At 38.9% G+C, this 24,407-nt stretch overlaps 1 protein-coding gene and 2 pseudogenes across 2 annotated transcripts; 2 read left to right on the top strand and 1 right to left on the bottom strand.

The window, feature by feature from the left end:
- Positions 1 to 1,598: 1,598 nt before the first annotated feature.
- On the top strand, positions 1,599 to 3,611 carry LOC143630083 (uncharacterized). Its single transcript, XM_077099203.1, has 3 exons — positions 1,599 to 2,238; positions 3,150 to 3,225; positions 3,354 to 3,611. The coding sequence occupies exons 1-3, from the start codon at positions 1,726 to 1,728 to the stop codon at positions 3,551 to 3,553; spliced, it is 789 nt and encodes a 262-aa protein (XP_076955318.1). The 5' UTR covers positions 1,599 to 1,725; the 3' UTR covers positions 3,554 to 3,611.
- Positions 3,612 to 6,787: 3,176 nt separating this feature from the next.
- Positions 6,788 to 10,354, top strand: LOC143629990 (diaminopimelate epimerase, chloroplastic-like; annotated as a pseudogene). The gene is made up of 9 exons (XR_013153080.1): positions 6,788 to 7,048; positions 8,424 to 8,591; positions 8,816 to 8,886; positions 8,981 to 9,038; positions 9,125 to 9,300; positions 9,393 to 9,477; positions 9,546 to 9,605; positions 9,907 to 9,980; positions 10,064 to 10,354. The product of XR_013153080.1 is annotated as a diaminopimelate epimerase, chloroplastic-like (transcript).
- Positions 10,355 to 10,653: 299 nt separating this feature from the next.
- On the bottom strand, positions 10,654 to 24,399 carry LOC143621377 (disease resistance protein RGA2-like; annotated as a pseudogene).
- Between the last annotated feature and the right edge of the window lie 8 nt (positions 24,400 to 24,407).

Below are 24,407 nucleotides of genomic sequence, written 5' to 3'. Positions count from 1 at the left end.
AAATTTATTCTTTTTTATTATTATTATTGTTATTATTATTATTATTGTTGTTGTTATTATTATTACTGTTATTATTATCTGACTCGATGTTCATATTCTGGTCAGTACCAGCTCGCTTAAACGTTTAATTTAACATATCGGGAGTTCTAAACATCCGTTTGGATCGATTCCAGCGACATTAAGTTTGTAGTTTGTTTATTATAATTATTAATCACGCGCCTGATTCGCTTGGCAACGGTCTTATTATTATTTGCTCAACGCGCGGTTCGCTTGGCAATGGTTAATTGACACCTTATTTGCTTATAGTTTGATTCATTTACCGCATTTATTATGTTTTGTTTATTTCTTTTATTTATTATATTGATATTATTTCATTGCAAAACTGGTGATAAACTCACTCAATACGTGTTGTTGACAAACTCTGTGTTCTACACATATGCAGGTTGCCATTGAATTGAAGTTGAAGTATAAACACTTAGAAAGACCTTAGTATTTTAATGAGGACAATTATTATTTAAATCTTGATTGGATTATTTGTATTAAATTATTTATTTGTGTTTTGAATACTTGTGTGCTGTATTTGGAAATAATAACTTAACAGATATTGTCACATTTTATGTATGATAGTATTTTCGAGTTGTGAGCAATCGGATCACGCCCCCCGCATTTCCACCTTAGGTTGGGGCGTAATAATATAAGTAAAAACGAACTTAATGCCGCTGGAATCGATCCAAACAGATGTTTAGAACTTAGATTATGTTAAATTAAACGTTTAAGTGAGCTGGTACTGACCAGAATCTGAACAGCGAGTCGAATAATAATAACAGTAATAATAATAAATAATAATAATAATAATAATAAATAAATAAATTAAAAAAAAATATCAGAGGCGGCGTATAGAAATATATGCCGCCTTTGATATTCAGACAAAAAAACATAATAAGACAAATTTGATGGGTTTTTTTAGAAAAACAAACCAATACGTCCCGTATAGTCCTATACGGGAAGTATTGGATGGGTGTGGAAGTGTCCCTAGCAGGACCCTTATTCAAAGGCCTTGAGGGTGGTCTAATACAATTACTACCTCTTGTAACTGAAAGTTACGTACGACGATTAATCCAGGCCCAATCTAGAGAGTATCATAATTATTAAAAATAATTATATATAATTTTGTGAAAGGAGTGCTAGTCAATGAATCATTTTAATTACTTTTTATTCGCACTGAGCTCGAAATTATAAAGGATTCATGGAGATGACCCCGAATGCGAGTATGGATATATATGGGCTAAATCAAATCTATAATTGATGTTTTGGGTTTAAGATCTTCATAACCTATTGTTTCAGTTATAAACGATTTGATTAATTCGATTACTAAAATGGATGGCTCATTTAATTTGGTATTTGCACATTAAATCAAATAAAATATCGTTAATCTTTTTTACTGTTTTAGGTAATTTAGACGATATCGATCCACTGTTTTATTATATCCTGCACATTACAAACAAAATTGGTTGGTCACATTGTTGGTAAAATAAATGCAGTTGTCAAAAGGTTTAGTTTTCAGTATTCACTTTAAAAATTTGAAAGCCTGTTTCTGGACCGTGGTTCTGAAGCCATGTCCCCCGGAGCGTTCCAATTATTATTTTTATTATTACTTGAGAAAGATAAGGCAACTCAAAAGCACCACAACTTAGTCATGACTCATGAGACTACACACAACTCACCATGAAAGCTACACATATTGATATATTGTGTGCTACAAATTCAAATGCCACCACAACCACCATGGAACCCAACATTGGTCACCAACCGATTTCCACCAATGGCGGCCCGGCAATCGACCGCCATAACCCCATCATCCAAGACCAAACACGACTCACCAAAACCATACCCAAAATTAACAACAACAAAGACGAAACCAATGATGAAAAGTTGGCTACTAATAGAAACACTAATAATATTAATGTAGTAAGGAGACAAGGTGGGGTGTTGTTTGGATGGGGTTGTACAAGGCCTGGTGAGTTTGTAAGTCCTGCAAGCTCTTCCAGGTTTTTGTTGACGGACAAACCGTTGTCCGACCAATTCGTCCCTCTTTTGAAGCATGGTACATCGCAGACAAAACCACAAGAGCCGTCACCGCCTCCGGAAGAAACAGTTAAATCCGAGGATGATGAATCTTCCAAAAAGAATGAGGATGACAATGCATGTTTTCCGGTCCAAATCTCTTCCAATCACTTTGTTTTTTTTATTAATATTCAACGAACTTATAATCAAGGGGGGAGCTTGTGATGCGGCCCGGTTGGCTCTGGACACCCCTGATTTTTTGCTTAGTAGTGTAAACTTGTGCGTTTTCGTTCGAAAACTTTTATACGTATTGTAAATTTACTCGTTTTTATCCTAAAATTTTAAGCCTGGCCACCCTGGTTTATGAAAGTTTTTATATGTATTGAGTCCGGTTATCACGGTATATTCGTCCAAGCTTCACCACTGCTTATAATTATTATTTATTTTTAACCATGCATATATTTTCTCTCTCCCGTTTAATTGACCGGCTCTATTGGTGTATCGAACTAAACGTGCTAAGTCGCTCACTAGCTACTTTGGTTTAGTCTTAACTTTTAATAATAAAAAAAAAATTTACCGCGTTATTTATACTATGTATTATTAATTTATTATTTTTGTTTACATAATATAATAACTGTTATATATAAGATTGTGATAAAAAAACTATATTGTATTGTATTGTAAAATGACTAAATACTATGAAAAATAACTAAATGCTTTATATTGTATTGTACATATAAATCATAGTTTTTATAACTATACATTTGTATATATATAAGCTAATTAATAAAAAAATTGATTTAATAAATGAGAGGCTAGAGCCTGAGCTTGAAAGTTTTCTTACGGGTCAAGTTTGAGATTTAGAAATTGAGCTTAACGAGCTGAACTTGAGTTAGAGTTTGGCTCGACTCATTTACAACCCTTTTTTAGGCTACTTAAAAATGCCTAGAAGATTGCTCTTATTTTGTAATTAACATTGGTTGTTTATGTAGTAATTGCTGTTCTAAAATTGTTGTTTTTCTAATTCATATAGGAGTTATTGTATTGCCCCTATATAAAATGGTAATAATTTAATTTTGGTACAGGTGGTTGTGTTAAGAGTGTCATTACACTGCAGAGGTTGTGAAAAAAAGATGAGGAAACATTTATCCAAAATGGAAGGTATGCAAAGTTTTAAAACTTCCTTTGAATATATAATATTTTATAAAATAAACCATTAATCTTTTTATTGTTTAATTGAATATTCTTGTAGGGAATTATATATATTGACATAAAAAATATATTTGTAGGTGTAACATCCTTCAGTATAGACTTCATGGCGAAGACAGTAACCGTAGTTGGTGATATAACACCGCTAGCTGTTCTTATGAGTGTGTCAAAGGTCAAGAATGCTAAATTGTTGGCTCCCACAACAATCTCATCACCACTCGAGCCTCGGGTGTATTTGAATTTACCTGAAGTCGATAAAAATTTAGGACTCGCTGCATAAGTGTGTTGCGCGTCGTGTAGGTTGGTTTTGATCTTGGATTGCTTTGGTTAATTTTAGTTATGTAGTGAATATGTTTGTGATTTCAGTGGGGGTCTTGGGTAATTTTGTGATTAAAATAGGAAAATTTATATATTTACAATTGTGCAATAAGGGTTGTAACCTGGGCTTCCATTATTTGTACACTGTTGAGGTCGTCATGCTTATTTGGTTTATTGGCAACTGTGACGATGCGCGTTTTCATAAGCTCAACTTTAGACAATATCAGCGCATTGAATTTGTTCTTTCCAAGAAATTCAGCTAGCGCACCCTTATTGAAAAGCCAAAGGATATTGAACAATCGAAATGAGAAAGAAGTGCTCAAGCTTTCTAAGAAAGCCAACCTTACTCAACAAGCAACCAATTTTGTAATGACAAATAAATAAAGGAAAATAAGTAAACTACGAAAACAACTCTGTATGAACTCACTCACTTCGCATTTCTTTTGTTTCCTCAACATATTGGGTCACTGCCATCAACAAGACTTTTGGCCACCACAAACGGCTTCCTTTTAAATCATCCTCACCGTAACAATGACTATCATAGTCGAAGAAACTATGCCGAATTGAACACAGACCTTTGTGTGACACTGTGACGAACCTTATAAAAAATACATTGTCGTAACTTTAGTGTTGTGAATCCTAAAAGCTTTAAAACAAACTCCATAATCTTCAGAGTGTCAAACAAACTCTAAAAGCTTTAAAACAAACTCCATAATCTTCAGTGTCAAACAAACTCTATAAATTTTACAATGTCTGTAATATGTGTCCATAAATAAAAAGATAAAATAAGTAAGATTTGAAATTGTATTAAAAATAATCCGACCTGCCTGATTCGAACCAGCGACCTAAGAATAACGTTGAGTTGAAACCCACTACAGTCCTCGCTCTACCAACTGAGCTAAGGTCGGTTTTTGTTCTAATTGATTCAACAAAATAATTAAATAAACAGGTCCAAGTTGATTTAAACTCAAATTAATATAATTAATTAATTAATACATTAATTATAATTCCATATCATTTACCCCGAAAAAATAAATAAATAAACGACAGACTTAATATCAAACTTATTGAATGCTAAAATGGGACTTGTTATCATAACTTTTGAGACTTCACCTATTAGGTTTGATATTAAGTGAATCCGATTATCCAATTAATCCACCAAACATACAGTTTGGTTGATTATATTTGACATAATTTGTTTTTCTAGTCAAAATAAGAAAGAAAAACTCTCTACTTTTAACATTTGTGCAAACATACTTAGCTCGTAATCAGTGACGAATGCATATTTTTTGATATGAGAGACAAAATATCAGTCGGGTCAAATATGTGTTAGGTCAAAATGGATCGTATAAAAATGCGACGCTAAATTTACAGTAAACCGTTTAATATGACTAAAAAAAACTAGTTCATTAAATATAATAGAACAAATAAATCTTGTAATTGGCTTCAGAAAGAAAAAACATTTGCATAGCTTCCAATAGAAAACTAATAAATAAAAAAGTTGATACAAAGAAAGTAAAAGTTAAAGTAAACAGACTAATTAAACAAAGATTTAATCTTACTATACTATTAAAGCAACATATATTTTTCACATGTTATTTAACTAGGTTATTTACATAGGATGCCAAGTATATAATTTCTATAAATAAATTATCCACCTAATAAACAATTTAATTTTAAACATTAACTCATAAGTTGGAGATTGTTTCAAAATAAATGATTATAATCACCATTTATTGAGTAGCAAAGGCAATTAATTGTCTTCATTGTTATTTTCTATAATTTTGAGACTTTGCTATTTTATTTTTATTTTTTTGGATTTTGGGAAATTATTTATAAACGTTTGGATTTGATGTATGGATGTTTCGATTGCAATGGTGATTTAAGTCACGAAGTTTGGATTTTATTGCTACTTTAATAAACGGTTTAATCAAAATTATAATTGTTATATCTCATTGTTATATTCGTATTTGTAACGTTATTTATGTTGTGTACTTATATGTTTTATAATTTCAATAAAAATAGTTTTTATAGCAAACAAGTTATGTTACAACATTTACATGTTTACGATTAATAGCTTACAACATATGATTTCAGTACATGATGAAGTTTTAATAAATATGCCTTTTTTTCTTTCATGATGTAAGTTAGAAATATGTTTTAAATTGTTATTTATCTCTATTTTTCTTTGTATGTCGGATTTTTTTTAATTAAAACAACAATGTGATACATTATATTAATAATGTTAAATTATCTGCCTTTTACAATTCATTAAAATGTATAACACATACATATATATGCATATATGAAGTTTTATATATTTCCATCCGTGTTTAACACGGGATCTAACCTAGTGTTATAAATAAGGGAGAAAGAAATTTAAAGATCCACGTTACCTACTCTGGAGAAAGATGAGTTCGGTACCTTTATTGAAATAATAATATAAAAAATCCTGAAAATGAATGTCGGTATTGAAAACAGGGCCGACCGGGTGGTCGACGGCCATAGACTCGACATTTTGCTAGGTCCGATTTTTTTTTAAATTATATATACTTTGATTAAAACGATATGTATATTTAGTGTTTAAACTCAATTACATAACCATTAGCTTGGTCTAGTAGCAAATGAGTATTATTCCTAACCAAAAGGTTATGTGTTCTAGTCTCATTTGAGTCATGTTTAATTTTATTCTTATAAGGAAGTTTTTTACACAACCTAAATTATACCAAATAAGCCCATATCAAAATTAAATTGTTTAAACACAACAAAATACTACTTTTGGTTAAGGCCAAAAAAAATTTTCGCCTTCGGCTCAAAATTTTTTTTTGGTTTCTCAGAGCCGACCCTGATAAAAAATATTTGATATGATACTGGGTAACGCGAAAGTTCGATAAAATATCAGTCTTAATCCCGAAACCTCAAAAAGTTAGTTACCAATACTGACTATATCCAATTGACCGATTAGAATCATTAGATACCAGTGCATGATACCAATTACCATAACCATTTGCTCATCTGCATACCTACTACACCCACCACTTTTTTTCCTTTTCCTTAGATTAATTTAGTTTAATTCAACCATGATTCACATGAGATTATTAAAATGTGTAATCAATCATCCGAGAATATTTATTTATAAATATAGGAATAGGAGTAAAAAACAGTCAACAAGTTTGATCTGATCACCGTCGGCATGATGTCCATCGCCGCCGCAGCAACAACCTCATGTCTCCGATCACTTTCCATCACATCTCCATCGTTAAAATCCTCATCTTTCACACTCCGATCAAATTTGAACACCACATTAACAACCACTTGTCTCATCAGAAACCAATTGTCTGTATCCACTCATAATAATAATATTAATAATCCCTCACATGCATCGTTCCTTGATAAAAGAGAATCCAGAGTCCTTCATTTCGTTAAGTATCATGGTCTCGGTAACGATTTCATCATGGTTAGTTAGTTTGATTCAAGTTTTCATTTATTAATAACTAGTTTTCTACCCTTACCCGGCGTGTTGCGCCGGACGGGTCGGTAAAACTCAGACGGTGGTAAAACCCAAGCGTTGAGCCGGTAAGTCGACGCAAATTCAATCGGTCCTGGTGACATGCGTTATTGTACCGGAATTAAAGCAAAAAATAAAACCAGAAAAATTATAAAAATTGAGGTGGACCAACATGGTGCCGTCGATCGGTAAAATATAGCGCTGGTAAAACCCAACTGTTGTCGATCCCGGGCGTTGAGGCTGTGAGTCTACGGGAAGTTCGGTCGGTTACTGGTATATCTGTTATCATACCGGAACTAAAAAAAGTTGGCGTTCTGTCAGTTTCCGTTACGTTTGTCACAGTGACTAAACTAAAAAACAAAAACAAAATTTACGGAATAGTTTGGTGCAGCTAAGTGGCCCGATAGGGCACTTACGGCGCCAAACTTCTTATTTGTTTATACATAGTAATGTTATGTTCATAAAACTAAGTTTAGTGACGGGCCCACAAAATTTTCTCACATAAGTTGAAAATTTAAAATTTTCTCATTAACTATCTTTATATAGTCAACTTAAAATTTGCACCCCTTTTATGTGAGTGAGGTTTTTATAAGTTAGGGAGTGGTTTAGAAGTGTTCTGAGTACATGAAGGAGAAAATACAGTAATTTTTTGTATATTTAAAATGTTTCTGTAACACTATAAATTTTTTAATATTTTTCGAAAGTGGTTGTAAATGAAGGATTGGGAAAATATAATGATAAATGTATAAAAAAAATATTATTTAATTGAATGGAAAGAAAAAATGTAGTGATTGTTAGGTGGTCTGCTATGGCCGCCCTTGGGGCGCGCAGAAGGGGGCGGTGAAAGGTGGGGGCGGCTTTGGAACGACCGGCGCATTAGGCTTTTCACACAGACACTCTCTCTCTCTCTCTCTCTCATATACATACATATATATATATATATATTGGGGTGCTCAAGGGGTTTTAAACCACAGCAGAACGTTATGGAGAAGGGCATCCATTTCTTACTTGGCGATGATGTGGAGGGGCCTTAAAGCCCCTTAAAGAGAGTGGATAGGATGTGAATCGGTTTCATGGACCCGAAGGAATGAAGAAAGAGAAAGTGGGGACCACGAAATGTTATGTGTGTTAATTTGGTTGCAACTTGATATTTTGCATCAAATGAACAAAAAAAAATTAAAAATCTCCGTCATCTTCATACACACGTGTTAAATCTCCGTAAACTTTTTAACATTGACGTTGGTCCATTTTATTCTACATAAAACACCATATACCCCTAACACCATTAATAATGTTAATGTAGTTACTGTTGATTTTGCAACAGGTTAATAATCTTGATTCGATGGAACCGAAAATTAATCCAGAGCAAGCTGTCAAGTTATGCGATCGGAACTTTGGAATTGGAGCAGATGGAGTAATCTTTGCAATGCCTGGGTGGAGTGGGACTGATTATGTCATGAGAATTTTCAATTCTGATGGCAGCGAGCCTGAGGTGATCATTTCTTATATTAATGTTATGCATATCTACATTGATCGTTAGGGTCGGGCCATAGGCTGCTAAATGACGAGTTTGTGGATTGAACGTCACACAAACTCGAACATTTTACATGGACCCGAAAATCTTGTTAGACACATGAAATTGAACATGACACGTGCATTTGCAAGTTGACATGTGTTTCACTAGAAACACATGAATTTATGTTATTTATTCCTCAGATGTGCGGTAATGGAGTTCGTTGCTTTGCAAAATTTATTTCAGATCTTAGTAACTTAAATGGAAAGCAAAGGTATGTTATTATTTACTTTGTTTTTTTATGTTTCATGTTTCTTGCTAATATATTGTTACAATCACTTAATGTTATCTGTACACGCAATTTGCAGTTTTACGATTCACACTGGTGCTGGGTTGATCATACCCGAGATACAGGACGACGGGAAAGTAATTTTACAAAAATAATTAGTTCTCTTTGTTGCATTATTTTTTATTCTTGTGGATCATTCAACATTGTTGACTTGCTACATCAGGTCAAAGTTGACATGGGTGTGCCAGTTTTGAAGGCCTTAGATGTCCCACTAAAATACCACCAAATAAAGACGAATCTGTTGTGAAATCTAAAATTGAAGTAGATGGAGTTAACTGGAATGTAACATGTGTTAGTATGGGAAATCCTCATTGTGTCACGTTCGGTAGAGGAGACGAGGTAATGGTTTCATTTTGATGAATCTGTTTTTAGTACACAAAAAAAGTTAAAAGCGCAATAGTTATTTGATTAGTTGTGCGGGTTTTGTTTAGAATTTGGTGGTTGATGAATTGAATTTGGCTGAAATTGGTCCTAAATTCGAACATCACACGTTTTTTCCTGCTTGAACCAACACAGGCAAGGTTTTTTTTACGTTTATAATAAAATATTTATTGTCGTTATCGTATTTTGTTGTACTTTTGCAGAATTTGTGCAAGTGTTCTCTCGCTCACATCTAAAGATGCGTGTTTGGGAGCGTGGTGCTGGTTAGTTTTCTGCTTCAAACGTATAAAAATATTGGTGAATAATATAATATTTTATGTATTCTGCAACTCAAAATCAGATCTTTATATATATAGACACTACAATGAAAAGGATAGTGATAAAAGTAACCAAGTAATGATTAAACGTCAATAACTATCCTATAATATTCAAACTAGAGAAAAAATAATGACTAACAAACAACTTTAATTAAAAATAAATGATAAACCCGAACAATAATAAGTATAGTAGATAATAATTTTGGCTACAGACAGTTCTCTTTATTTTGTATTATTGTGGGTATAGGAGCGACTTTGGCATGTGGGACCGGAGCGTGTGCAGTAGTTGTTGCTGCAATTCTTGAGGGTCGTTCTGAGAGAGTAAGTTTTTGCATATTTAATCTTTGAATTCGTGTATATGCATTGTAAATTATTTTTGTTTATGTTTATATTTTGTTGTACAGAATTGTGCAGTTGATTTACCAGGCGGGCCATTGGAGATAGAATGGAGGGAGGATGATAACCATGTGTACATGACGGGTCCTGCAGAAGTAGTTTTTTACGGTTCTGTTCAGCTTTAGGATTCTTAAGAATCACAAAATAATTTCGAATTTTGCGGGAAGTGTGTTTTTTGGTCAGTTGGTCGGCTGTTTTTTGTAATTCTCAAGTTTATGTGGTAAAATGTTATATGTTGTATTGCAACATTATCTAATGTGGCAATTGATTGTCTTCTCGTAAATGGACTAACAAGGGTTGCGCCACACCTACTACTCACACAGTGTGTTTTACGTTCATTCATTCAAATATGCATACATAAACGTTTTTGGTGTTTGATTGTTAAAAAAGAATGGTCATTGTGGGAAAATAGGAATGATTTGGTGTTCAAAGCACTTACAAAAGACAGGAAAAACGATTCCTGAAGACGTCAAGCTGCTTACATTTATGTAGAAACCAATGTACATTGCTTTTTAAGAGAACAATGGGCTTCTCCAAAAGCAAAATCATATTAAGAAAATTTAACTACTGTTAGTTAGAAGAACGAAAGAGATTAATGTTACCTTAAAGAATCAATGTAGATGTTGGGAATATGAGAAATCTTATGCCAATCTTCACCTGCCACTTTTTCACACCTTTTACTTAGATATCCACATTTGTCTCTCACAAGTTCATTCATGTACTTGAAACTTTGAATCTGAGCCGGTAGAGAAACCAACTCATCGCACCCGTATAATCTTAAAGCCTTGAGTTTTGGAAGGTTACTTGGCAAGGAAATCAAATTTGGACATTTATGTGTGCGTAATTCTTGTAAACAAAGAAACATATTGGCGGTGTCTCCTAACACGATTGTGTCGTCATCATGGAAGCACGTCAAACAATCCATGCGCCACAACTCAATGACCTTAAGATAGGGTAATTTCCCAAGTGGTGGAATACGCTCACAATTCTTACACCCATGAAATATAATTTCAACCAGCTTATCTAAATTGAGCATCCAACTTGGAGAAATAGTCTTTCCCATATAATTATATATTTTCAATACCTTGAGACACGGACTTGGTTCTAGTCCCTCGAGAAATTCTTCATCATACGCAAACATTTCCCATTTATTTTCTCTTATAGACGCGAGTGACCAAGTTAACTCCAAAACTGACAGATTTGTTTTGCATTTTAGATTGGCACTCTTGGCCTCACTATGACCTCCAACATTCTCAAGATCTGATATCCACAACTCCCCCTCAAGAAGATTTAGATCCCTCAATTCGTTTATTTTGGCTCCACTCTCCTTACCAATAGGAAAATGTGAAAGTGTCCGAAGACTAGTTAGTTCTTTGATTCCGAAGGGCAAATACAAGAGCAAAAGACAATTATTGATGTCCAAACGTTGAAGATTAGTCATGTGCTTTAGGCCTTTAGGTAAAACTTCTATGCGTGAGCCTGTTAAATTCGAGTATTATTAGAATAAATCATCCTCATCTTTTCATTAACAATTCCCATGGGTATAAATAATACAAAGTATCCCGTATAAATGGCAATAATAATCAACTAATAATTACAAGAATAATCAACTATATATAAATATTCTATTACACCCCCGCAGTCGAAGCGGGAGGCGACCGGATGCTGAGACTGGATCTGAAGTCTTCAAACAGAATGCGCGGTAACCCTTTTGTGAAAATGTCAGCAACTTGATAACGAGACGGAACGTGGAGAATTCGAACTTGACCACGCTGGACTTGTTCACGGACAAAGTGGATGTCAAGTTCAATGTGTTTAGTGCGCTGGTGTTGAACCGGGTTACCGGAGAGATAAATTGCACTCACATTGTCACAGTAAACGATGGTGGCTTTAGACAGTGGACGATGAAGTTCCAGAAGTAGATTGCGAAGCCAACAGATTTCAGCAACTACGTTTGCAACCCCTCTATATTCAGCCTCGGCACTAGAACGAGAGATGGTAGGCTGCCTCTTGGAAGACCAGGAAATGATGTTGTCGCCTAAGTACACACAGTAACCACTTGTGGATCGACGAGTGTCTGGACAACCAGCCCAGTCGGCATCGGTGTAAGCAAGAAGCGTGGGATCACGGTGAGAAGTTAGGGTGAGGCCGTATGAGACTGTGCCTTGGACATATCGAATAATGCGCTTTAGAGCATTCCAGTGATCAGTTTTGGGCGCGTGCATATGCATGCACACTTGCTGTACAGCATAACAAATGTCGGGCCGTGTGAAGGTGAGATATTGTAGCGCCCCAGCCAAGCTCCGGTAGAGTGTTGGGTTGTCAAAGGCGGTACCCGAGGTTGCACTGAGTTTGGAGTTCGTGTCGACCGGAGTGACAGCTGGCTTACATGACGACATGCCGGCACGTTCAATAATTTCAGTCGCATAGGTTTGTTGAGATAGAAACATGGTGTCTTGGCGTCGGGTGACCGAAATCCCGAGAAAAAAACTTAAGTCACCGAGATCCTTCATGGCGAATTCAGTGGAGAGATACTGCATAAGATGCTGGCGGAGAGAGGTAGAAGAAGTAACCAAGAGAATATCATCAACATAAAGGAGAAGATATGCAGTGTCACCATTTTGATGCAGGATGAACAAGGACGCATCGCAGCCACTTTGAGTGAATCCCAAGGTAAGAACATAGTCTGTGAACCGTTGATACCAGGCTCGAGGTGCTTGTTTTAAACCATATAAAGACTTTTTCAATCGACAAACATGATCCGGGAACTGCTTATCCCGAAAACCCATGGGCTGGTGCATGTACACAGTTTCATGGAGATGGCCGTGAAGGAAGGCATTGGTGACGTCGAGTTGATGAACCGGCCAAGATTTTGATAGAGCAATGGTTAGGACGGTGCGAATAGTAGCAGGTTTAACCACCGGACTAAAGGTTTCGCCACAATCAATACCCACCTGTTGAGATCGACCGTCACAAACTAATCGGGCTTTATACCGTTCAAGGGTACCATCAGACCTGAATTTGTGTTTAAGTAACCACATGCTTCTAATAATGTTCATATGTGGTTCACGTGGCACCAAGTCCCAAGTATCATTATTAATAAGGGCGTGAAACTCATTGGTCATGGCAGTGTGCCATTCCGGTATGGACAAGGCTAGGGATGGGTTTTTGGGTACAGGGATGATGTTTGTGGAGTGAAAGGTGAACGGTTGTTTGGGTTTAATGATGCCATCCATAGCCCGTGTACGCATTGTGCGTGTGGTGGTTGGCTGCATAGGTGGGGGGGATGATGGGGTAGTGTGGGATGCGGGTTGAGTGGCGGGTGCCGGGGGTGGGGCCAGGCGGCGCCTGGAGTAGGTGAGTATAGGTCGGGTGGAGGGTGGGGAATGGGAGGTAGTGGGTTGGGCCGACGGTGAGGGCGGGGAAGGAGATCGAACTGGTGTATGAGGGGGTGAAGAGGGTGAGGAGGTGGGGTTATGAGGAAAGGAATATGAGTCCCATAGGAACGAGGAAGGAGGATCAGTGAGAAACTGGTATGATTTTTGTGGAGAGGTTTGAATAAGGTTGGCAAAGGGAAAAGTGGATTCGTCAAAGAGGACATGGCGGGAAATAGTAATGTGATGGGTTTGTAGGTTGTAACATTTATAATCGCGGTGGGAAGGAGGATAGCCAAGAAAAACGCATGGGTAGGACCGCGGTTCGAGCTTGTTAATGGTGGTGGAGGGTTTAAGTGGGTAGCAAAGGCAACCGAATACGCGTAAGTGGTCGTATGTCGGTATTTGGGAGTAAAGCAGTTGGGTAGGTGTGCGGAAGTGATGGGTTTTAGAGGGGGTTATGTTGATGAGGTGGGTGGAAGTTTCAAGGGCATGATGCCAGAAGTTTGTGGGTAAGGAAGATTGGGCAAGTAAGGTGCGGAGGATGTTATTAATGGAGCGGATTTTGCGTTCCGCCTTGCCATTTTGTGGCGAAGTATATGGGCATGATAGACGGTAGAGGATACCATGTTTATCAAATAAGTGTTTGAATGACGTGTTAACATATTCTTTACCGTTATCACATTGAAAAGTTTTAATGGTGCGGTTGAATTGGGTGCGAACAAGGTTGGTGAAAATTTCAAATACGGTAAAAACGTGTGATTTGTTTGAGATTGGATATGTCCACAAGTAATTTGTATAATCATCTAAAAATAACACATAATAGCGGTGCCCGGCGGAGCTTATGACCGGTGAGGTCCAAACATCACTATGCACAATATCAAATGGTTGCAATGTATTATTATTAGACAAATGAAAGGGGAGTCTAGTACTCTTGCCAAACACACAAGGTTCACAAACAGCTTTATTGAAATTTGAAAAGACAATGGAATTAGAATTCTTCAAAGACTGTAGAAGAGCCGGGCCAGGGTGACCAAGGCGTTGATGCCATAGACTGGAGGACTGAGCAGCAGTGGTGGAGGTGGAGAAACAGTGGGCATCCTTGGAGAAGGTGTAGAGATCACCGCTGCTGTCGCACCGGATTATAGGTTTCCGGGTCTTGAAGTCCTTCACAAGAAAACCAAAGGGATCAAATTCCACAGAAACAGAATTATCTCTAGTGAATTGACGAACAGAGATGAGTTTTCTAATAAGGTTGGGTGCATAGAGGACACGGTTTAAGACAAATGGTGGGTAGGGTTTTGGGAAGGTTTGTGGTCCATGTCCATATACCGGAATGGAGGTGCCATTACCAACAATAATATTTTCATTCACACGATTATTAAGAATGGTACGAAAGTTACCTGAGTTAGGGTCCATGCTGATGGTTGCACCGGTGTCCATGACGCCATGCTGATAGTCCGGTGGGTTGAGAGACATGGTGTAAAGTGCCTGTTGAATGTCAGTGGGAGTATAGGTTGCTTGGTGGCCTTGGTGAGGTCGTGGGCCGAGGATCCCTTGGCTGTGGGAGGTGTTCTGTGGTGGGGGGACAGTGGGGTACGGGCATGGGGGTGGTGGAGGAGACCAAGGGAGCCAAGGTGGTGGGGAGGAGGAGGTGGGGTGGGGGGTTGGCATGGTCCAAGTGTAGGTTGTGGGTGAGGTCCAATGACCGTATGGTTGTCCACGCCCAAGGTTGGGATTGCCCCGCGACCAGGAGTATCTACCGCGACCACGGCCCCGGGTGCGTCCGCGACCGCGGGCTGAAGGTGGATTCGGGTCAGGTTGGGCGGCCGAGGGGGGGGGGGTGGGTTGGTTTGTGGTTTTAGAGGTGGTAGTGTGTAAGGCCTGACCGGCTATGGTGGCTGCATACTGGGCTTTCTCGGCTTTTTGACTTTCGATCATACAAAGTTGGGAGCGGGCTTCATGAAAGGATGGGATGGGGTCTTTGTGTTGTAGGATGGTTGAGATGCCTTCATATGTATCGGTGAGGCCAGCAAGTAGGTGTAAGACTAGGAGTTTATTATCAAGGGGAGCACCTACGTTGGCAAGTTGATCGGCGATGGATTTGATGGCTTGACAATAAGCAGACATGTTGGGAAAACCATCAAGCCGAGTGGTTGCAAATTTCTGAAGAAGGTATGTAGCTCGAGTGTTCTTGTTGTCTTGGAAAAGGCCTTCAAGAGCCGACCAAGCATCATAGGCCGACATCTTGGGTTTGACAATAGTATTAAGAAGATCATTAGAGATAGTCCCATAGATCCATTGTTTGACAATGGCATCTAGACGAGACCATTGATCATCCAGGGACTGCTGAGTTGTATCTTTTGCAGCATCCGATGAGGAGGATGTTGCGGTTGTGATACGAGGAGAAAGGTGATCACTTACCTGATAAGCATGGCAGTGATTTTGGAAGAGCTCTGCCCACAGTCCATATTGACTGGATTCGGATTCAAGGAGGACTGGAATGGCGTGTCGGATGTTGTTGACAGTAATGGCAGGGTGGAGTTTCTCGGCCATGGTGGTTTCGGCAGATGAGACTGCGGCAGAAGGAGGGGGCGGCAGGGAAGGGGTGGGGAGATTAGGGTTAGACTCTTGATACCATATTAGAATAAATCATCCTCATCTTTTCATTAACAATTCCCATGGGTATAAATAATACAAAGTATCCCGTATAAATGGCAATAATAATCAACTAATAATTACAAGAATAATCAACTATATATAAATATTCTATTAAGTATTTCATATGTTTGAGTTTGCAGATTGATTCTGGCAACTTACAAAGACTATTACAAGAACTTAAAATCAGCACTTCCAAGTTTTGGAGATACATAATCGAGTCAGGTAAAACTTCTATACTTGAATGTGATAAATTCAAGTATCTCAGATGTTTGAGTTTGCAAATCGATTCAGGCAATGCCCTTAACTCAATACCTGCCAAGTATAACACCCTTAGATATACTTGGTTGAAAATCTGGCTAAATTTATATTGCGGTTTGAACTTGTACCGCACATAAGATATTGGTAACTCCCTGAACATGAATATTGACCTTAATGATGCTAACTTTTCTAAATCCTCGGATGGGAAGTTAAACTTTTCATCTGGACACGACGAGCTCAAATGGAGCACCTCACATGGGATTATAACCTCCTCACATGCAGGCACTAGAACTAAACAATCATGTCTCATCACATGGCGAGCCATGTCATGCATTAGATCATGCATTTTGAAGAAGTATTTGAAGTCTTCATCTACTTGGAAGAAAGACCTCCAAGTCAAACAATTAAAAATTTCTTCCCCAATCGCATACAGGTCTTTTCCTCCTCTGGGCGGAATGAAACCATTTGACACCCATAGTTGAATTACTACAGACATTTCCATATTAATAGATGTATGTATAATTAGAATGTAAATCGGCTAATTATAGAGAATATTGATTAGTTAATATTTTCCCTAAATAGATGGGACATATCCTGTATTTATGTAAATGGTTTGACAGAATGAATGAAAAAAACGGATTATTCCCTTTTACATGGTATCATTAGCCTAAATACACCGCCGCCCATCTCTCTCCATCTCTCTCGCCGGCGGTATACCACGCTATTATCACGATCCTCCCTCTAAAGCATCTGCAATGGATTCTAAATTACACCCCGCAATCACCGTTTCCAACATAAAAAACGCCGTCCCGATCGTCCTCGACAACGAAACCGGCCAATATACATCGTGGTCGGAATTGTTCAAGATACACTGCCGGGCTTATCAAGTCAACGATCACCTCCTCCCAAAACCCACCCCTGCCGCCACATCCTCACCCGCAAAACCCGACGAAGTCGCGGCTGCCCTCGCTGCTGCTGATCTTTGGGATCGGTTGGATGCCATTGTCCTTCAATGGATCTATGGCACCATCTCTCTTGACCTTCTCAACACCATTCTTAAGCCGAACACTACTGCCCGCGAAGCTTGGACCACCCTCGAGACTTTATTCCAAGACAACAAATCATCTAGAGCCATCTACCTTAACCAAAAACTCAACAATACCCGTCTAGACAATTTTGATAGCATGGCAGCCTATTGCCAGGAGGTTAAGGTAATATGTGACCAACTTGCTAACATGGAGGCACCCCTCACGGATGAAAAGATGGTACAACAACTCGTCACCGGGTTAAACGAGCAATACGAAGAGATTGCTATATTGATCTCTAACCTTCAGCCATTATCCTCGTTCCACGAGGCACGCTCCAAGCTCATGCGTGAATACGATCGGAAGACCAACATGACACTGCACGCATCACAGACCGCCGGGGCTGTTCTTCACGCCACAACGTCTCAAAAACTCGAGACCCAAAACCACCGGTCGGACCAGCGATCCACGGCTGACTCTCATGCTGACCGCGGCAGAGGCCGGGGCAGGTCCCGTGGTCGTGGCCGTGGCCGCTATGGCAGTCGTGGGCCACCTAGCCGCAACCCTCAACAGCCTTCAAATCCTTTCTCTTCGGTTCAAGGTCAATGGGTGTTTCAGCCTTCTTGGGGACAAGGTTCACAAGCAAATCAATGGTCTGCCCAACCACCATGCCCGTATCCAACCACCCCTTGGTCCGTTGCTAATCAAAACCCGAGTATCATCGGTCCACGACCTAATCAGGCCTACACAGCGAGTTATGCCCCGACCGACATTGAACAGGCCCTATATACAATGTCACTCAATCCACCGGACACTCCATGGGCCATGGATAGCGGAGCAACTACCCACATGACTAACCAACCAGGTAACTTCACGTCTTACTTTAATAATGGCAATCATCGTAATATTATCGTTGGAAACGGGACTATGGTTCCTGTTGTTGGACAAGGCAATCAAACATTACCCCCACCGTTTCTGCCCCTCAAATTGACCAATGTACTTTACGCACCTAATTTAATCCATAATCTCTTATCTGTTAGACGTTTAATCACAAATAATTGGGTTTCTGTTACATTTGACCCTTTTGGTTTTTTTGTGAAGGACCTCAAGACGCGGACCCCTATCCTCCGATACAACAGTACCGGTGATTTTTATCTTCTGACGCCACAAATGCTATCGAAAATCAAGTCTCCATCAGTAAATGTGGCGATCACACAAACACTGTGGCATCAACGTCTTGGTCACCCTGGCTCATGTCCTTTGCAGTCTCTTAAGAAATCCTCCTTTATTTCTTTTTCTAAGTCTAATAAACGTGTCTGCGAACCGTTTGTTTTTGGGAAAAGTGTCAAACTCCCTTTTATTAATTATTGCAATCGTACTTATTTGCCATTTGAGATTGTTCACAATGATCTTTGGACCTCACCAATCTTGAGTTCCGGGGGTCACCGCTACTATGTTTTATTTATTGATGATTTTTCTGATTTTCTATAGACATTCCCAATAAGTAGGAAATCACAGGTTTTCTCAATATTTCAACACTTCTATAACCTGATTAACACACAATTCAACAAACGCATCAAGCAATTACAATGCGATAAAGGAAAATAATACATCAATAATCCGTTTCATCAATTCTTTAACCTACACGGTATGACATTACGTCTATCGTGCCCTCACACATCTTCACAAAATGGTAAAGCGGAACGCAAAATCCGCACCATCAACAACATGGTTCACACCCTTCTTGCACAATCCAACCTACCCAACACCTATTGGCATTATGCTCTTGAAACAGCCACATATCTCCTAAATATTCTACCAAACAAACCTAATAATCTCAAGAACCCCACCAATGTCTTATATAACCGTCAGCCATCTTACACTCATCTTCGAGTGTTTGGGTGTCTTTGCTACCCACTCAAACCATCCACCGCGATACATAAACTTGAACACCGGTCGAATGCTTGTGTGTTCCTTGGTTATCCACCCAATCATCGCGGGTACCGATGTCTTGATCTCAAAACCCGTCAAGTGATTACGTCCCGTCATGTAATCTTTGATGAAGCCGTCTTCCCCTACGGCAAAACTCCTAACACGACATCGGATCCATACACTTTCCTGTCCGAACCACCACACCCCACCCTATGGTCAAACATCGATAACACTCCTCACACACCACCCTCTCAAACGCTACCTCCTGCCGCTTCAGCCGACCCACCAACCCTACCCATCACCCCAACACACGGTCCCACTCCCAGCCCACACTCTAACAACCTGCCATCTGCCCATCACCATCCTCCTCGGACCCCCGTTCACAATCCAAATGATCAGGGTCCACACGTCACAAACCCTCAATTGGTTACTCCATCCCCACCCATCCTTAATTACTCCCGCCGCTCCAAACCCGTACCCACCAACACCGTACCTAGCCAACCCATATACTCGCACTCCCCAGCACCTCCTACTGCCCCCCTCCTACTCGCACCATGCGCACGCGAGCCATGGATGGGATCTCTAAACCAAAAACCCATTTCAACCTTCACTCCACTCACATCGAACCCCTGCCCAAATCACCGAAAATTGCCTTATCTACACCAGTTTGGCGAAACGCCATGCACAACGAGTACGATGCCCTTGTTAAAAATAAGACGTGGGAGTTAGTCCCACACCAACCAAACATGAACATTATACGATGCATGTGGTTATTCAAGCATAAATTTAGATTAGACGGGTCATTGGAGCGCTACAAGGCGCGCTTGGTGTGTGATGGACGGAGTCAGCAGGTTGGTATCGATTGCGGTGAAACATTTAGCCCGGTTGTCAAACCGGCCACTATCCGCACGGTCCTTTCTATTGCATTATCTCAGTCGTGGGCTGTGCACCAACTCGATGTCACCAATGCATTTCTTCACGGGAACTTAAACGAAACGGTGTATATGCACCAACCTATGGGTTTTCGAGATAACAGGTTCCCAGATCATGTTTGCTTGCTTAAAAAGTCTCTATACGGGCTGAAACAGGCCCCCCGAGCTTGGTATCAACGATTCACCGAATTTGTTCTCAAGTTGGGATTCAACCAAGGCCGAAGTGACAACTCGCTTTTCACTTACCATCATGGTTCCGACACCGCATATTTATTACTATATGTCGACGACATTTTTCTCACGACATCGTCTGAGAAACTCCGTCTGAACCTAATGGATCATCTGAGCTCGGAATTTGCAATGAAAGATTTGGGACCGCTCAGCTACTTTTTGGGGATATCGGTAAAACGAACGGGTAACACAATGTTCCTTTCACAGCAGAATTATGCGCAAGACATAATAAATCGAGCCGGCATGACCTCATGCAAACCAGTTGCGACCCCGGTTGACACTAAAGGAAAGCTTCCGGCAACCGGACCTGAGTTCGAAGACCCGTCTCTATACAGAAGCTTGGCCGGAGCACTCCAGTATCTCACCTTCACGAGACCGGACATCTCTTACGCAGTTCAACAGGTTTGCATGCATATGCATTCCCCGCGCCTTCCGCATTGGGACAGTTTGAAACGTATCATACGATATCTTCGGGGCATTTCTCATCTCGGGCTCACTCTTGGACCACTCACATCGACCTCTTTACGGGCCTACACTGATGCCGACTGGGTAGGGTGTCCCGACACTCGTAGATCGACATCGGGATATTGCGTATACTTCGGCAACAACTTGCTAGCTTGGTCCTCGAAACTCCAATCAACCATCTCGCGATCGAGTGCCAAAGCCGAATACCGGGGTGTTGCAAATGTAGTTGTCGAAATCTGTTGGATTTGGAACCTTCTTCTGGAACTACATCGCCCTCTTACACATGCTTCCTTAGTGTATTATGATAACTTGAGTTCCATTTATCTATCGGGTAACCCAGTTCAGCATCAAAGAACTAAACACATAGAGCTTGATATCCATTTCGTTCGTGAACAAGTTCAACGAGGTCTCGTGCGCGTTTTACATGTCCCGTCTCGTTACCAGATTGCCGACATCTTTACGAAGGGTCTTCCAAAAGTCCTATTTGAAGATTTTCGTACCAGTCGTAGCCTTCGTGAACCTCCAGCTTCGACTGTGGGGGTCTAATAGATATATGTATAATTAGAATGTAAATCGGCTAATTATAGAGAATATTGATTAGTTAGTATTTTCCCTAAATAGATGGGACATATCCTGTATTTATGTAAATGGTTTGACAGAATGAATGAAAAAAACGGATTATTCCCTTTTGCATATATCATAGCCATTAGGAAACAGACAACAATAAGCAAAACATCTCTTTAAATATGGAACCAAGTTATCGTAGCTTAACTTCAAAGCATGCAAGACCTTATTCTCTTGCAATTCCCAAATGTCGTTGTCTTTCACACTCTGCCAATCACTTGCACTTCTTTTTGACCACATCAAGCCACCTAAGGTCTTCACTGCCAAAGGCAATCCTTTACATTTCTCAACTATATCCCTTCCAATAGATTCTAGCTCACTTATGTCATCCCCGTCTCTCCCTTGTGCAAACGCAAACTTCTTGAATAATAACCATGAATCATCTTTTGATAAACATCCCAATTCATGTTGTAACTCGCCAATTTTAGCAGTCATTCGACTAGTTGTATTAGATCGTGTTGTCATCACAACAATACTTCCTTCTGCCCCACAACTTAATGTTTTACTTAACTCCTCCCACTTGGCCTTTTCATTCTCTTCTACCCAAACGTCATCTAGTACAATTAAAAATTTATTTCCCATTAACTTGCTTTGGAGGGCATCTTGTAGTGTACTTAGCTCTGTAAGTGTACACCCGCATTTATCTATGAACTCAATAATTTTGCTTATTATCTCTTTAACTTGGAACTTTTCAGAGACATACACCCAGCATCTTAACGGGAAGCCCTCTTTCACCCTTTCATGGTTATAGAGTAGTCTTTCCCACACCTCCCTCCCATGCCCCATATACCAAACACCCGAATCTCACCGTCGTCATGTTTTCCTATATCTTTTCAATTACCATCTCCATGTCTTCATTTCGTCCGAAAATAAGTGAAGAATCATGTATAAGCGCACCAGTTTCCCTATCTGGCATCTCACCTTCTATTCCCACAACTTATGTCATGACCAGGGGTCAAATTTAACGCAAATCTCTTGGATGCTAAATCATCTAGTTTTCTTCTTATGAAGAAATTGAAGTCATAGTTCAATAATTGTTTCTTTTCCACCTGTAGTTGACATATTGTCTATATTCTTGCAAGGACTATGTGTTTGTATATCAACAAGCAACTACAATAATTTTTAAAGAGAAAATTCTCAAAATACTTCAGTTTAACCCAAAATTTTCAGAAATAACCCATTTTCTACATAAATCCTAAAAATCCAGTCGGATCCGACGAAAACAATAACTTATATGACGGATTAGTATAGCCTATCAGATGTTGACGCGCATTTAAATTTTCCAGTGGATCCGGCATTTTTAAGCTATCCGACATATTCGTGAGGTAGCCAACGTAATAATAAACAGTCGGATCCGATGGTTCAGTCCCGTTAGATCCGACTATTTAATTTGTGCGTCGAACCCTAGATTTTCAATTTGGGGAGGGGGTGTTAATTTTGAGTTCTGGAGTGAAACTGAACACTATGATTGTGTTCTCGAAAAACTAAGCGATTTACACTATGAATTTGTTTAATATCGTGGAGAACTAAGAAAGATGGAAGCTTGGTTATGGAGGTTTAGGGTTTAAGAGGTAAAAGATGAAAAATTTTGTTGGACCCACTAAAATTCTGTCATATCCAACAATTCTTTAAGAAATTTCGTTGGATTCATTAATACGTTAACATGTGGCACAATTTTAAAGGTCCACGGATTCCGTCGGATCGTTATTGTTTCCTTTGGATCCGACAAGATTTTTAGGCCATTTGGAATTTTTGTAGAAGATGGGCTATTTCTGGAAATTTTGGGTCAAACTAAGCTATTTTTAGATCTTTAAAGTTGAAATTAATTGATAGCTTTCTCCAACCCTTCTGTCTGCATGTTTACTGCCTGTTAAAGTTGAAATTAAGCAATCCAGCACCCTTATGTTTTACAAGTTACTTGATTGATCATACCCGAGATACAGGATGACGGGAAAGTTATTTTTTGCAAAATAATTAGTTCTCTTTGTTACATTATTTTTTATTCTTGTGGATCATTCAACAATCTTATGTAATTTTGTACTAATTCACTAATTTTGCAACCGTAAATCTCTCCGCCAGTGCCAACATTAGCCTTCAATTGACGCAGGTAATTTAGTTTTGTTGATGGAAGGAGGAATTGATCCTGATGTTCCACTTGATTGATTATATTGAACTTCAGATATTCCCATGCCAGAACAGGTTAGTTCCTTTTTCCTGTTAATTAATTATTACTTTTTTTGTTATTATAGGATTATTACTTCTACAAATAGGAGATTGGATTTGATTAAGTTTCATCATTTGTTGTAATCTTATAAATATAATGATCAACAATACATGATTCACTTGTGAATTTTCTCAAACACAAATTTCAGACTGTTGAGTAAGTCTGACCGGGTCAGGTTGTCAAAAATGGTTGTTATCAAAATAGATTGGGTCAAAACGGTTGGTTTGTTCAAATAAGTTTCTGAAGCATACTTGATATACCTTTTTGCAGGTATGATGCGTATGTATGTAGCAGCAACAGGGAAGAAAAAACAGCATCCGGAGCCTTAATACAGTTATTATTTGTGTCCAGGGGTATAGTCAGAAATTTGCAGGAAGTTTAGTTATGTAGATCAGTTCTAAAAGGGTTGCAAACAGATTATTTGTGTTCAGGGGTATTTTGGGGATTTCTTAAACCTTGGTTGGTTTGGATTTAGAGGATTGTATTTTTGATTGGTAGTTCTTTCTTCATATTAGTAACTTTTTCTTGTAAATATTGCAGTGGAATTGGCAAACAATAGTGATTGGAGCAAGTGTTTTATTTCTACTCTTCACCAAGTACCTTGTAAGTTGTAACCATTCATGATT

The sequence above is a fragment of the Bidens hawaiensis genome, unplaced genomic scaffold, assembly GCF_021521415.1.
Source record: "Bidens hawaiensis isolate Kalapana, Puna unplaced genomic scaffold, B.hawaiensis_p1.1 tig00000055_1, whole genome shotgun sequence".
In the NCBI taxonomy this organism is placed as follows: Eukaryota; Viridiplantae; Streptophyta; class Magnoliopsida; order Asterales; family Asteraceae; genus Bidens; species Bidens hawaiensis.
Note: the sequence above shows the minus strand (reverse complement) of the source record. Positions and strands in the feature narration are given on the sequence as shown.

Excerpts from the sequence above, each read along its gene's own strand:
- LOC143630083 (XM_077099203.1), top strand. The coding sequence starts at position 1,726 with ATGAAAGCTACACATATTGATATATTGTGTGCTACAAATTCAAATGCC. Across the intron at positions 2,239-3,149 it reads AAATCTCTTCCAATCACTTT|GTGGTTGTGTTAAGAGTGTC; the intron begins GTTTTTTTTATT and ends ATTTTGGTACAG. Across the intron at positions 3,226-3,353 it reads ACATTTATCCAAAATGGAAG|GTGTAACATCCTTCAGTATA; the intron begins GTATGCAAAGTT and ends ATATATTTGTAG.